Source organism: Eumetopias jubatus, unplaced genomic scaffold, assembly GCF_037043125.1.
Source record: "Eumetopias jubatus isolate StellerSeaLion01/CBP00866 unplaced genomic scaffold, mEumJub1_p1.0 scaffold_8, whole genome shotgun sequence".
NCBI lineage: Eukaryota > Metazoa > Chordata > Mammalia > Carnivora > Otariidae > Eumetopias > Eumetopias jubatus.
Genome location: NW_028274814.1, coordinates 110,960,794 through 110,976,997, shown reverse-complemented (window position 1 = coordinate 110,976,997; position 16,204 = coordinate 110,960,794). Strand labels below are relative to the sequence as shown.

Here is a 16,204-nt window from a genome sequence, read left to right as displayed (position 1 = left end):
CCAGGGTCCTGGGATCAAGCCCCGCATCGGGCTCCCTGCTCGGTGGGAAGCCTGCTTCTCCCTCTCCCACTCCCGCTGCATGTGTTCCCTCTCTCGCTGTCTCTGTCTGTCAAATGAATAAATCTTTAAAAAAAAAATGATTCTAAAATCTGTTTTGCTTTTTGCTGTATTATCTTATGCTTCACCAGAAAAAAATACACCACTTAACTCAGTGTATCCTTGTTTACATAGGAAATGGCCACTTTCAAGATTGCAGCTCTCCAAAAAGTTATAGATAATAGTGTTTCTTTGTCTGAACTAGAATTGGCCAATAAACAATACAATGAGTTGACTGCAAAGTACAGGGACATCTTGCAAAAAGATAATATACTGGTTCAAAGAACAAATAAGTTGGAACACTTAGAGGTAAGTTTATGTGGTCCCTGAACCTTGTAATGTTAGCTGTTTTTCTTGGGAGATACCGGTAGGTGCAGAATGATTTCCAGATGACTTCATCCTGTCATCCTCCCTTAGTCCACTTGCATAATTTTATTAAATCAAGCCTCTTTTCCCCAGGCGCTTAAAAAAGAAAAAGGGGCATGAATCAGATAGGGAATATAACCAAAAGAGGAAGCATCATTAAGTACCCATCCCTTTCTTTTCCCCCTGAACCCAGTGCAAATATTTTTCTTATAGTCCTTGGCTTATTATGTTTCTTGGAATGATATATCCAAGAATGGCTCTTCCTGGACCATGGATGAGCTCTGGAAATTCCTATCCTTTCTTATTGTACAGATAAGAAAAAGTAGGATAAAGTATCATAAGTTGCATTAAAAAAATATGTGAATATGGCCCAGAACCCTCTGTAGTTCTCTTTTAGCCACTTGACTTCCATATCTTTAACAGTAGGCAAAACCAACTCCTGATTTGTTCATCTTCCTCTTCAAAAATAGGGGCTTATGTCTTTTGACTTACTCTCTTATGATCCTCTCCCAGGACAGGAATGAGGTCTAATTTTGAGGCTTCATAGGTTGTACTTGTGTAGAGGGACACAATCAATAGTACACCCAAATGTCATTTTAAATAGCTTTGAATGACTCCTACAAAATTATCTGATTTATTTATTAATACTAACTATAAGTAATCATGATCAGTTTCCTTTTTACTGTTTTTTGCTAAAGAGAGATGATTATGTTAATTTTTATAGAAAATTTTGAATATTTAGGTGTGGTAATAATTTATTTTACTTTTTCCCCATCTTTCATGTTCTGTGCCCTCTTCCTCTGAAGCATGTGAAAATCCTATGTAAGAGATGTGTTATGTAGATAACATAGCAATAAGTAATTTTTAACTTTTATTTATCTACTTTTCCAAAGAATATTTTTCATCTTTCCTTAAAATTTAAAAAAATTTGCATTTGAATTATATCCCTTCTTTTCCTTCCCGCATCTCAATTATAATTCTGAATATATATTTATCCCTGTTGGTAGTGTCTTCATTTTATTCTTTATTATGTGTATTGTGGTAGCCATTACTCCTATCCCTATCTCCTGTATTACCTCCTCCTTACTGCCACTACAGTGATTATTCTAAACATGAACCTGACCATGTGATGCCCTGCTTCAAACCTATCAACAGCTGCTAGTCACTTAAAGAATAAAAGTCAAATTCCTTTCATGATTAGCCCCCACTTACCTCATGTCATCTCCTGTGATGCTGTAAGTACTCTTACAAGTTATGTTTTTGACACTGAACTGCTAGTTTTCTGGAACACAGTGTTTTTTCCTATATATGTTCCTTTGTACCTGCTGTTTCCTTATCTAGAAAGCTCTCCCTGCCACCCCAGCTTATGTGCTCAGTGAATTTCTGTTCAGGCTTAAAACTTCATTCAGACATTTTTTTTTTCAGAAGCATCTTTATAGAACAAAGCCCCTCTGTTTATATTAGTTCTCTGTCTTGTACCTAGTTCTGGTATTTATATCACATCATACTATGAGTGTTGATATGTCTGCATCCCCGACTGGAATATAAGCTTCTTGATGTCAGAAACTCTACTTAATTCATTTTTGTGTGTTTAGTGCGTCCTGTTTGGCACACAGTTAAAGCTAATAAATGTTGACCTTGAGAGAGTGATAAATGGTGTAGAGCCATGGTGCAAAGGTCATCAAATGTGGTGATTAGGTCTTGACAGTAAAGGTGATGAAAATCAAATTTCAAAATATAAAGAGAGTGGGTGATAAGAAAATGCAAAACCCAAATGGCTGATAAGGCAATAGAAAAACTAGAGATTTGATGACAGAAGAAAAAGGAAATAGATATGGGCAGAGGTAGAATCGAGAGGAAGATTTGTTTTATCAACTTTTTTCTTTTTTTTCTTTTTTAAAGATTTTACTTACGTGAGGGAGAATGAGAGAGAGAGGGCACATGAGAGGGGGGAGGGTCAGAGGAAGAAGCAGACTCCCTGCTGAGCAGGGAGCCCGATGCGGAACTCGATCCCGGGACTCCAGGATCATGACCTGAGCCGAACGCAGTCGCCCAACCAACTGAGCCACCCAGGGGCCTCAACTCTTTTTCTTTTAAATAAAGGAGACCAATGAAGTTTGAGGGAAGAGGGAAAGAAAATTTTTTTTTCTTTTATTTTATCATGTTAGTCACCATACAATACATCACCAGTTAGGAAAGAAGATTTAGAGCGAATAGGGAGAGAATGATTGAAGATTGGCGAGGAGGATGGTAAGAGTGTGCGTGCGCTGCCAAGGCCGGGGTGGGGGTGAGAATAGGATCTGGAACAAGACCAAAGTTCTCCTTGGAAGTCAGGATTTAAGAGAAAAAAAGGGGTAGAAAGATGTTTAAAACACTCTAATCCCTCTTTTGTTGTTTTCCTATGTATTTACACTACCTAGAACCTAGGTTGTAATTGTGCCTGTTACCAGAAAGTCATGTTTTATTCCCTTAGCTTGCTTTTCTTTTTGTTATAAAATATCCTTTAAAGAAAACCTCATTATCCTGTTTTATCATTCTTCATAACACATATTACCTGACACTATTATATATTGGCTTCTTTTCCAACTACCCCCCCCCAAAAAAAAACACAATAGAAGTTCTAGGATAGAATTTATTTATCATTAAAGGTCCAGGGCTTAGAATACCTGACATACAGTAAGCATTCTATTTGTTAAAACAAAGAATAAATGAGCATATTAAACTTATGTGGCAACTCCTACATTTATATGTCCAGTCTGACTTCTCAGGGCTGTAATGGAATTACCTACTTTACAACTCCTGTTTCAGGGGGATCTCAAATGTAACTTATCCAAAATAATCTGATGTCTGTTCTTCTCATAGTCTTTTCTGTTTCAATATGCACTAATGTTACCTACTCAGGGAAGGCAGATACCTTAGAGTTGCTTTCTGGTCGTTCCTCTCCCCTGTCATTTTTATTTCCTGAATATAATTCATTCACATGTGTCCTCTTTTCTCCATCTTCACTGCTAGGATCCTATTCATTGGGACTTTACAATATCTTCCTAATTTCTGATTTTCCTGAGTACCCCTTTATTTATTCTCTACATTGCCTTCAGAATGATTGTTTAAAACTTCCTCCTTGAAATCTTTATGGTTTCTTATTATATATTAAGTTAAATTCCAGTTCCTTATCTTGACATACTATGCCTGGCCCGGTGTGGCTCTGTTCTCGCTCCCACTTTACCTCATAGCACTCTTCGCTGTTATCTTGGCTGACTGTGCTCAAGTCCTCTAACGCCTCAAACTCAGGCCTGCATCAGAGTATCCGGGTTTGTCCATACATCAGCCCTTCCCCTGGCTGGTTTCTTCTCAAGACTGTCTCCTTCTAATACCTTTGTTTTCAGCTTAAATACCACCTCTTCAGGAGTTAATACCTTCTTTAACCACTTTATCTTGACTTGACTCCTTTTGTTTTTCTCTGAATCCATACTTTGTATCTTTCTAGATGTTTACATTAATAATTATTTTGTTTGCTTACCTGTTCACTGTCTGCTGCCTTCCACACCCTCCCCGACTCCTGCCATACACACATACCCACAGACACCAAATGGTGAGGCCTGTTAAGGCTAGAATATTGTGTTTCTTTTCACCATGGACATGCAGCACCTCACTGATAGCATGCTAGGGATGCTCAGTAACTATATGTGTGAAACAGGGAAGTGAGCAATCTTCATTGTTAACGGTTGTGAAATTCTAAGTATTCTAGCTTGGCCAAAATGCACATGGCAGAAGCTAATGCTGAGAAGCCACAGATCAGATACACGAGATTTTGATGATTACTTTAAAATAATATTTTCTATATGTATGTGTGTATCTCTCTCTCTCTCTGTGTGTGTGTGTGTGTGTATGTATATGTATGTATTACATGTAGGGGAGCTCCTAATTTTGTTTAAAAAAAACTAGATTGTGAGTTTTAGGAAATATTATATAAAGTTAAGGCAATATCACTGCTGTGGTATTAGCCTGAATTACAATGTAGTTTCTCAGTGATGTGTCTGTTTTATTCAGTGTGAAAATGCATCCCTAAAAGAACAAATGGAATCTATAAATAAAGAACTGGAGATTACCAAGGAAAAACTTTACACTATCGAACAAGCCTGGGAGCAAGAAACTAAATTAGGTAAGTATTAAGACTCTGATAATATAAAGTGATGAAGATCTAACAGTGAATATTTTTCATATATAGTTCCTTTTCTATATTAGGTGAAAAGGAAGTATTTTGATAAAAAACTCTGCCTAACAGTTAATTTAGCAGGCAGTTGATGAGTAATATCTTTTGCTAATCTCTACCAAAATTTGATTTTTAGTTATTTAATTAGATTTATTCCTAGTGAAATCATATATGTTAAAAATTATGACTAAGCATTAGCTATTTTGAACCATTTAACAGTCAAGACTGGTGATGATTTTTAAATACTATATTTTAGTGGTACTATTAGGAATTTTCCACCGTGTGTAAAGTTCTATTGGGAATGCATCATTTGATATATTTAAATGAAAAGGTCACCATAAAACATCAAAAAAATTTTGAAAAGAATTTATATAGCCCATAGTTTGACTATTATTATTTTTTGTATCACTTTATCCGTGTTTACATGAGCACTGGGTATTGTGTGGAAGTGTTGAATTACTATATTGTACCCCTGAAACTAATATTACATTGTGTGTTAACTAACTGGAATTTAAATAAAAAATAAATAAATAAAATGTAAGTTTGATTCTAATGGAAAAAATATATACATTAACATTATATTATATTCACTTAGATGTCAAAATATTTGTTTTATTCATGATCTTATACATACAAATATTCATGCAATATCTTACTGTTTCAGTGATTATATCACTAGGTTTCCTTATTTTTGCTATTGCTTGTGGTGCTGCAGTGAACATCTTCAGGTATATCTAACAGAGATATTACTGTCTCACAGGATATTAAAATCTTTGTGCCTCCTGATAGGGTTTTTCATATTAGTTTTTCAAATGGTTATCCTGGTTTATGGTATTTAAATAATTTTTTATCTTACTGGCATTGTGCTTTATAATTTTCTAATAAATTTGCTCCTTTGGATAAAGTGTTTATGTTTGTTTTCTAGACCTTAGATCTCTAATACTATTCAGAGTTTCTGTTATAAAATACAGCTGTTTCTTTAAATTGGTAATTGGGACATGTAGTACTTCAGTGAAGACTAACTTTGGGCCTAACATTATCTAAAAGAAGCTACTTTCAGAAATGAAATTTTTAATTTATTAAGAGATTAAAAGTGAATTGACTTCCATGTAGCTTCTACATGAAAGAAGGTATCTTATATCCTAAGATATAAAAAAAAGAGTATTACATACAATTGTGGTAAGTTCTGTGTTCATTTCACCCTATCTCTCTTCAATTAAGTGCTAGATTCCCCATAGAAATTCCTAAATTTCTATGAGGAATAATTTTTATTATCATATGACTGATGAAGAATGTAAGTTCCAGAGAGATGAAATAGGATAGGCAGTATCCAAACAGGACTAGAGCTAAGACTGGAATCCAGGTCTGTCATAATAAGGCTCATGTGTTTTCCATGGAACCATGTTATTGCATCCTTGTCTATAATGGCTAAAATATTTGAGATATGATTTTGATAACAGCTTGAGATTGACTTAGTATTGTTGCATATAGGAAATGAATCAAACATGGATAAGGCAAAGAAATCAATAACCAACAGTGAAATTGTTTCTATTTCCAAAAAAATCACTATGCTGGAGATGAAGGAATTAAATGAAAGGCAGCGGGCTGAACACTCTCAAAAAATGTATGAACATGTAAGGACTTCATTAAAGCAAATGGAAGAACGTAATTTTGAATTGGAAACCAAATTTGCTGAGGTTTGATATAATTTTTATCATGCAATTAGAGTAAGAATTAGTCATGTTAGACATTGTATTTTGTGAGTGATTAGTTTGTATTTTTGAAGTAACGTAGTATAGTGCTTGTGCTTCATGTAATATATATATAAAAGAATAAAAGATGTATTTTTAAATCTGAAATGTTTAAAAAGAAAGCAGGTATTTCTGTGAATAAGTTCTTACTTCTCATCAGCATTACATTAGAGTTAATGCAAAAAGGTATTATCTGCTTAATAATGATGTTGCCTTCCACTACCATCCATTCATTTAACAAATATTTATTGAGTGCCTGTCATGTGCCGGACCACTGTATGGGGGCTGGTGTTAGGGCAGGAAACAAAATAGACAGTAATCTCTGCTCTCAGGACTTTACATTTTAATAGTAAATTTTAGACTTTTTTGATATAGTCAGAAATATTAAATTGGATGGCAATAAATATAGTTTGCAAATATTCAACAATGATGAAAAAAGAACTCTTGTAATGTTTACTTTGAGAATTTGTATATTTTTTTGAGACTTAGTATATATTTTAAACATAGGTCATTTTGTTTATTTTAACTGAGTCACTATATATTAATAGGATTTTATTAACTCATTTGTATTTATTTATAGATGATATAATTGAGGTAAAGTATAACACATACACCACATTTCAAACAAATTTAAGAAAATCAGAGATTCAAATATTAGACTGTGAGTTGTCTAATATAAATGACTTTGGTGGGTTGGTATATAACCAGAGTTTTTATAATGTGTTCCTGACTATTTCTCTTTACCCTGTTCAATTTATTCTTAATATTTCATCACACCCAATTCAATATGGCTTGCCTAATGCCAAGTAAAGAGAACTGCGGTATGGTAAAAGCTAAATTGAAAGGGAAAACCTCACCAAAAACTGATATATCTGAACATTTTTTTGTTATTTTTTTCTTAGCTTACCAAAATCAATTTGGAAGCACAGAAGGTGGAACAGATGTTAAGAGATGAATTAGCTGATAGTGTGAGCAAGACAGTAAGTGATGCTGATAGGCAACGGATTCTAGAATTAGAGAAGAGTGAAATGGAACTAAAAGTTGAAGTATCAAAGTAAGTTCATCCAAACTTTTCAGTTATTAGGTGTGTCTACTCTAATTCATCTTTAAGAAACCTAATTACAGTGGTTGGGGTAAAACTCTTCGTGGAATTGATACTGGTCGTTTTTATTTTTCTTTTTTTATAAGAACAAGATTAAATAATATTAACAAGATTAGTTTTTAACAGGCATAGATAATAATATTGAAGAGGAAATAACTTCCCAAGATTCTTATTTTTCAGAGTCCAGGAATAGTATTGCAGAAAGCACTGAACTTGGAATTCAGACCCTATGCAGCCTAGTTCTTCCACATACTGATATTTTTTTGGAGGAAAGGGGGGTGGTCATTTAATTTATTTAAATTTAAGTTTCTTATATCTGATAAAGGGTTAGTATCCAAAGTATATAAAGAAATTATACAGCTCTACACCTAAAAAAAAAATCTGATTAAAAATGGTCAGAAGAAATTAACAGGCATTTCTCTAAAGAAGACATCCAGATGGCCAGCAGACACATGAAAAGATGCTCAGCATCACTCATCATCAAGGAAATGCAAATCAAAACTACAATGAGATATCACTTAAGACCTGTTAGAATCCTAACTCAAAAACACAAAAAACAAGTATTGGCGAGGATGTGGAGAAGGCGAGGATGTGGAGAAAAAGGAACCCTCTTGCCCTGTTGGTGGGAATGCAGACTGGTGGAAAACAGTATGGAGGGTCCTCAAAAAGTTAAAAATAGAACTACTGTATGATTCAGTAATAGCACTACTAGGTATTTAATCCAAAAATACAAAAACACTAATTCAGAGGGATACATGCACCTCCATGTTTATAGCAGCATTATTTACAATAGCCAAATTATGGAAGCAGCCCAGTGTCCATTGATAGATGAATGGTTAAAGGAGTGGTATGTGGAATAATATTGCAGTATTCCAATTATTGGAATATTATTCAGCCATAAAAGATTGAAATCTTGCCATTTGCAACAACATGGATGGAACTAGAAAGTATAATGCCAAGTGAAATAAGTCAGTCACAAAAAGACAAATACCACATGATTTCAGTCATGTGTGGAACTTAAGAAATGAAACAAATGAGCAAAGGAAGAAAAAAAAGAGAAAGACAAACCCAGAAACAGACTTAACTCTAGAGAACAGCTGATGGTTACCAGAGAGTAGTTGTGGGGGGCGGGGATTGGGTTAAATAAGTGATGGGGATTAAGGAGTGCACTTGGGATGAGCACTAGGTGATGTATGGAAGTGTTCAGTCATTATATTGTACACCTGAAACCAGGATAACACTGTATGTTAACTATACTGGAATAAAATACAATAAAATAAATATACTAAGAAATTGCCACAGCCACCCCAACTTTAAACGACCACTACCCTGATCAATCAGCAGCCATCAACATTAAAAGAAAACCCTCCACCAGCAAAAAGATGATGGCTCGTTGAAAGTTCAGATGATGGGTGGCATTTTTTAGCAGTAAAATATGTGTATATTTTTAAAATATTTATTTAGAGACAGAGTACGAGCAGGGGAGGGACAGATGGAGGGGGACAGAGAGAATCTCAAGCAGACCCCACACTGATTGCGGAGCCCGATGTGGGGTCGATCTTAGGACCCTAAGATCGTGACCTGAGCTGAAATCAAGAGTCAGACGTTTACCCAACTGAGCCACCCAGGTGCCCCAGCAATAGAATATTTTTTAATTAAAAAAAATAGAATAAATTTTAGTTTCTTCATTTTTTAAGGCAGTACTACTATTTATCTCTTCTACTTGTTCTATAAGATTGCTATAAAAATATGAAAAATTCGGATTTTGCTTCAATTTACATTTATTGAGTACTATGTACTGTGCTAGGTATTAAACTGATACTAACTCACATAATTAATAACCCTAAAGTAACATTGTGATTTTTATTTTACATGTGGAAATAATCTATTCACTTGGAATGCAAAATATATATATGTAAGAAATAAATACTGTGTGCCAAGTAGATGCTTTGTACTCATTCTGGATAATTTTTGTCAATTCAGTAGAAAGGTAATAGGAGCCATAAGTTGATTTCTCAAAGACAAATAATTATTTATGAAAAGGGTTTTTTGGCTTGCCCATCATAAAGTTGTTTTTTGGAGCCTTGATAGCCCTTTGGGAGTATCTGTTATTCTCAGCCCATTTCACTATGAAGGACTCCTTTGGTATTCTTCTCTTAACCTCATAGACCTCACCTTTTGAAATAAACTCATTTATAATTATTCATTTTATTATATTTTAATTTTTAAAACTTATGTAACTGGCAATGAGACTTTCTAATCAATGTGAGGAAACCTGACTTATCACAGTAAACTAAAATTATTCTTGCCCAAAGTAAAATACATCTTACTTTCCCTCTGTGCTCTTATAATAGTAGTCTTGTAGGAAATTTAATAATTTACTATCAAGCTTCCCCCATTTTAATTGTAGTAAGCATATAGTCTTTCTTTTTCACATTTTTTTAAAAGATTTTATTTATTTGAAAGAAAGATCACAAATGGTGGGGAGGGGCAGAGAGAGAAGCAGACTCCCTGCTGAATGGGGGGGGGCTGATTTGGGGCTGGATCCTGGGCAGGACCCCAAGATCATGACCTGAACCAAAGGCAGACAGTTAACTGATTGAGCCACCCAAGTGCCCCTCTTTTTCAAGTTTCTGATAGCTTGTAAATTAAAACATATATTAATCCACCTAGGGAACCTAGGAATTTTAAATTTCTGTATTCTTAACTGTACAATTATGTCACATAAACCTACTTCATACCTTATTCTAGCTCTGCCAAACTAGGATAATAAGTATCTTATGAAGAAAGTGTGGGAGAGGAGTTCTATGGCCATATAGATTTGGAAAATGCTATAGATGTATAGTTTGAGATAATTTACTTTAAAACTTCTCAGAACATTTCATACAATACTATGTATTATGAATTTTCAAGGGGGAGGGATGTTGGGAATGTTTTTTTAACAGAACACATGTTAACCTCTCATGGAATTATATTTCATGAAACAGTTGAGGAAATTTTGCTTTAGTATTTGACACTAAGATGCTGGAAATTAGCAGCTTTTCCAGGAGTCTAGAAATCGGAAATACTGGTATTTACTTAGAAAATATACCTGATTGTTCCTGAAGTATCTTTCACTTCCTAGACTGAGAGAGATTTCTGATATTGCCAAAAGACAAGTTGAAATTTTGAATGCACAGCAACAGTCCAGGGAAAAGGAAGTAGAGTCTGTCAGAATGCAACTGTTAGACTATCAGGTAGGTACAATATTGGGTCTTCTAAATAGATTTTTTCCTTTTTCCTAAATTCACATCAGATGTTGGGTCATTTTACAGTTTTAATCAGAGAACATATCAAAGAGAAGCTCTTATTCTTGTTAATTGTAACCTGATTAGAAAAACTCTTTAATTTGAATTACCATTCATGATACAGAAAAGCATTTAAATACCTACAAATACATTGTGCTGGCCGCTAATCAAAGTTAAGACCTGAGAAGAAATAGTTAGGTTAGTCTTTAATAACAATATTTTCTCTTGTATTAATATGTAGCCTTTCACACACATATTCTACCATTATAAATTTTTTTAGGATAAAAAAAATTGTCCACATTAGTGTTATACCAATATTTTTATTTATGTATGGAAGTTGAAAAAAACAGTAATATGCCAACTTTTATTTAAAGTTAGATGCCAGATTTGGATTTTAAATATGTTTGATTCTAGGTTTTTTTTCTTTAACAAGTTTTGATAATTAAATTTAATTTAATTAAAGCTAGGCTAGATTTTTATAGGATCTCATGTACCACACTTTTTAAAATTTTATCTAGTCATCTGTGTTTTTAAATCCATGATAAGTGTCATTAGAAAAACTTGAAACTATAAATATATACTTTTTTATGTTAGGCGCAGTCTGATGAAAAGGCACTGATTGCCAAGTTGCACCAACACATCATCTCCCTTCAAATTAGTGAGGCTACTGCTCTTGGTAATTTGGAGTCAGTTACATCTAAACTACAGAAGACAGAGGCCCGTAATTTGCGCTTAGAGCAGAAACTTGATGAAAAAGAACAGGTTCTCTATTATGCCCGTTTGGAGGGGAGAAACAGAGCAAAACATCTGCGCCAAACAATTCAGTCTCTACGACGACAGTTTAGTGGAGCTTTACCCTTGGCACAACAGGAAAAGTTCTCTAAAACAATGATTCAATTACAAAACGACAAACTGAAGATATTGCAAGAGATGAAAAATTCTCAACAAGAGCATAGAAATATGGAAAACAAAACAATGGAAATGGAATTAAAGTTAAAGGGGCTGGAAGAGTTAATAAGCACTCTAAAGGATGCCAGGGGAGCCCAAAAGGTAAAACATGGACTTTCAGTTCAGTGTTTCCAAAAGAGTTACATAGTAATTTTAAGTTCTTAATATGTAGCTATCTGAAAAATGCTTACTATATGACCAAAATTCCAATTATAAGTTATTATTGTATATTTTATAAGTTAAGAGTTTTGGCTTTTTAAATGTCTGTTTGTAAAAGTAAAATGAGACTCTTCTAAACAGCGGTTTTGGTAGAAAGGCTTAGATTGTATACTATCAAAGAACTTTAAACACTCTAGAAAAGTTTATATTTATTAAATACTAATTTTAGTTATTTGTAAACATAGAAACATTTGAAGAATGTTATATTAAGATCACACATATTTTTTAGAAGAGTATGAAAATTCTAAAGAACTTTGTGCCTCAACAAAGGATAATTTTTACCTTATTATAGAATATAAACTTCAATTAAAATTATTAGGATCAATGGAGAAATATTTATATAGGTAGTGTTTACATTTGTACATATTATTTGTAAATGTTTAGGTAATCAATTGGCATATGAAAATAGAAGAACTTCGTCTTCAAGAGCTTAAACTAAATCGAGAATTAGTCAAGGATAAAGAAGAAATAAAATATTTGAATAATATAATTTCTGAATATGAGCATACAATCAGCAGTCTGGAGGAGGAAATTGTGCAGCAGAACAAGGTTTCGCTTTATATTTATTTAGCTCTTTTGTTGCTAAACATAAGAATATTGCATGAGCAATTGCATTATTTTCTTAATTGAATGTAGCTCCTGTTATTTTTCTTATACTGTTTCTTATTTTCTAAGGTATTCAAAAAATTTGTATTTACTTATATTGTAATGGTAGTTTTATTTTTTTTAGTTTTATTTTTTTAAAGATTTTATTTATTTATTTGAGAGAGAGAGAGCAAGAAAGAGACCACAAGCACAGGGTTCGGGGTGGGGAGGGAGAAGCAGGCTTCCCACTGAGCAGGGAGCCCGATGCGGGGCTCTATCCCAGGACCTTGGGATCATGACCTGAGCTAAAGGCAGACTCTTACCAACTGAGCCACCCAGGCACCCCGTAATGGTAGTTTTAAACTTAAAAGGAACAACACATAAATTTAGTTGGTAAGTTAGTTTTTATTTCGATATTAGTTATTTGACTTTTCACAGTTAACGAATTTCAGCTGGCTCTCAACTGATGGCGTGTAGAAGGCAGCTTGGTAGAGTAAAGCACGTATACTTTAGAGACAGATGAAATTCACTAAGCTCATGCTTGCTTGCCTTAGAAATTATGTTGTTCCCTCCGCCTAAAGTGTTCTTAGCTCAGATCCTTGTATTGTTTATGCTTTCATTGCTTCCAAGTCTTAGCTCAAATGTCTTACCTTATCAGTGAGGCCTTCACTAGGCACCCAGTATACAACTGTAAATCCTACCATCAGGATTCCCTAAATAGGGATTCCTTTTTCTCCAGCACTCATCACCCTCTGACATATTTATTTATTGACTGTCTCTCCCTCACTAGTACATAAGTTTCATGGTGAAAGGGACTTGGTTTTGTTTACTGTTATGTTCACATTACCTCGACTAATGCTTAGCACGTAGTACATGTCACTAACTGTTATGGATGGATGGGTACATACAGAGATTGAAATCCTGACTTCTCATCTTCTATCTCTGTGATCTTAGGCAAATTACTTACTTAAATCTCTCTGACTTTGCTTCCTTTTTCCATAAAATGAGAATATAGTGACCCCAAAGGGTTGTTTTGAGGATTAAATAAGAAAATGTATATAAACACTTTTGTTATATGCTTGGTGAGTGTCTCTGTGTTTCTGGTACAGTTTCATGAAGAAAGGCAGATGGCCTGGGACCAAAGAGAAGTTGAGCTGGAGCGTCAACTAGACATTTTGGACCATCAGCAAAATGAAATACTAAAAGCAGCACAAAAAGTATGAATGATTAATTCTGTTTGCTACTCTGTAGCATGACCTATGATGTTAACCAACAGAAATGTTTTCTAAAGTCAGATGGAATTTTAATTGATGTTATCTTCTTATATTTCAAATATAAATGGGGTTTAACTATGTCCTTGTCATACAGTTGTAATACTATTGTTCTTAATGATGTAACTGCTTTTTTTTTTTTCAAAAAATGCTATTTCTTAATAGTTTGAAGAAGCTACAGGATCAATGCCAGATCCTAGTTTGCCCCTTCCAAATCAACTTGAGATTGCTCTAAGAAAAATTAAGGAGAATGTTCGAATAATCCTAGAAACACGGGCAACTTGTAAATCACTAGAAGAGGTAATTAGAAGGATTTGCATTTTTATTTGTGTGTTATTGGATATGTTTGTGGAATTTTCTAAATATTTTCTAACAGAGGTGAAGCATAGAATTATGAATCTGTTGCTAATTCCAATCTCCTTTTCTACTCTAATATTTTTAATAGCCAGTAAAGAACAGCAGATATGGCTAATTTGAATTTACTGCCCATTTAATCACTACTTATCACTTTTGGGCACACTGATCAGTAGTAATAAGCATTATTATACTTACATTATACTTACAGAAAATAATATAAAGATGATTTTCATTTTCATTTACATTTAAACACTATAAATGCATTTTAAAATTTTTAAGTAAAATTGTCCATTTTTAATCAATTGAGGAAACCTAAGATTTTTTTTCAGCAATTGTAAGATTTGACATTTATGTGAACTGCCACTGAGTTACTTGATTTAAAATATCTGCCTTAATCCTATTGAAGAGTAAACATTTTTCCTGTTTTATTTTAATAAACTACATATTTTATAATGGTGATTCATTGACTTAGGCCACTAAAGTTCCAATTTTTATATTCAGCTGACTTCTATGGACTACTCTTCTAGGGCTCTGATAGTCAATGGGTGGGCCAAAATAAAAGGAATGATTTATTACATTTCCTTTCTAAATCTAGTATCACCACACATTTCTAGTTCTAAAACTATAAGAGCTAAATAAAGTACCTTAATTAAATTTTATTTTCATCATAACAGTGAAGTTTATAACACATGCAATAATCTTCTAAATAAATAAAACATGGGTGCAGATAACTGCTGTCACATGGAAATATAAGAAATACAACCTTATTAATATCAATATAGTATCGTCAATGTAAGTATGATGTGAAAAATAAAATGAAACTCCTTTTTTTGCTTATAATTAATCTGACCAAAATTCAGATGAAGCATTTTTAAAAGAAAAAATATACTTTAATAATTTTATTATAATTCGATCACTGCAGAAACTAAAAGAAAAAGAATCTGCTCTACGGTTAGCAGAGCAAAATATTCTGTCAAGAGACCAAGTAATCAATGAACTGAGGCTTCGATTGCCTGCCACTGCAGAACGTGAAAAGCTGATAGCTGAGCTAGGCAGAAAAGAGATAGAGCCAAAATCACATCACACACTGAAAATTGCTCAGCAGACCATTGCAAATATGCAAGCAAGGTTAAATCAAAAGGAAGAAGTGTTAAAGAAGTATCAACATCTTCTGGAAAAAGCCAGAGAGGTATGTTATTATATTATGCTATGCTGTTTTATTTATTACCATGTTTTTTAGTCAAATGCCAAATATTATTCTGTCCTGAATTGGTAATTCGTTTCTTGCTTTCAAATGATTCTATTTCAGAATTTTTCCTTTCACATGATTGGATTACAGATCTGTCAGTAAAACTGGCAGTTTGTATATGTCTGTCTTTCTCTCATGGACTAACTAAACCAGGAATAGCTGTCATGGTGCAACTGTTATGATTTTGAAAAATATCAGTTGAGTTTATAGGTAAAGATTGAGGCAACAAGTTAGAATGAAATCTATCACACTAGTAGTCATTGTCATTGTCATTGACAATCCAATTTGCTAGAACGTTGATGGGAAAATCTAATATTTAAAAAACTTACTAGAAACAAGTTAAAAGGTGATGGATACATATTATTCTAATATTAAGAATAAGTTGTGATTTAAGGCTGGATTTATCAGTTTGAACATGTACTAGGGGAATGCATACTGGTGTGTGTGTATGTGTATGCAGATATTGTTCCTTCCCTATCCCATAGGGATTTTGTAAGGTTAAAGTTAATAAAATATTTAAGATCTTTAGAATGTGAATTTACTTAAGTCATAATTTAAGATGCAGTTTTGATTTGCTATAAACAGGAGCAAAGAGAAATTGTTAAGAAGCATGAGGAAGACCTTCATATTCTTCATCATAAATTAGAACTACAGTCTGATAGTTCACTCAATAAATTCAAACAAACAGCTTGGGTAAGATTCTTTGTTCTATTTTTTAATGATTTTTGAGACCACATAATTGTAAATTTAACTCTCATGT

At 33.5% G+C, this 16,204-nt stretch overlaps 1 protein-coding gene across 1 annotated transcript in view; it reads left to right on the top strand.

Moving 5' to 3' along the window:
• The window catches only part of CEP290 (centrosomal protein 290), an 84,829-nt gene that overhangs the window by 36,562 nt on the left and 32,063 nt on the right, over nt 1-16,204 (top strand). The window contains exons 26-36 of the mRNA XM_088025282.1: nt 232-405; nt 4,513-4,624; nt 6,167-6,372; nt 7,329-7,480; nt 10,653-10,764; nt 11,410-11,865; nt 12,367-12,531; nt 13,677-13,784; nt 14,004-14,138; nt 15,118-15,384; nt 16,030-16,137. Coding sequence (XP_087881408.1) covers nt 232-405; nt 4,513-4,624; nt 6,167-6,372; nt 7,329-7,480; nt 10,653-10,764; nt 11,410-11,865; nt 12,367-12,531; nt 13,677-13,784; nt 14,004-14,138; nt 15,118-15,384; nt 16,030-16,137 — 1,995 coding nt within the window. The remainder of the gene's footprint in view (nt 1-231; nt 406-4,512; nt 4,625-6,166; nt 6,373-7,328; nt 7,481-10,652; nt 10,765-11,409; nt 11,866-12,366; nt 12,532-13,676; nt 13,785-14,003; nt 14,139-15,117; nt 15,385-16,029; nt 16,138-16,204) is intronic.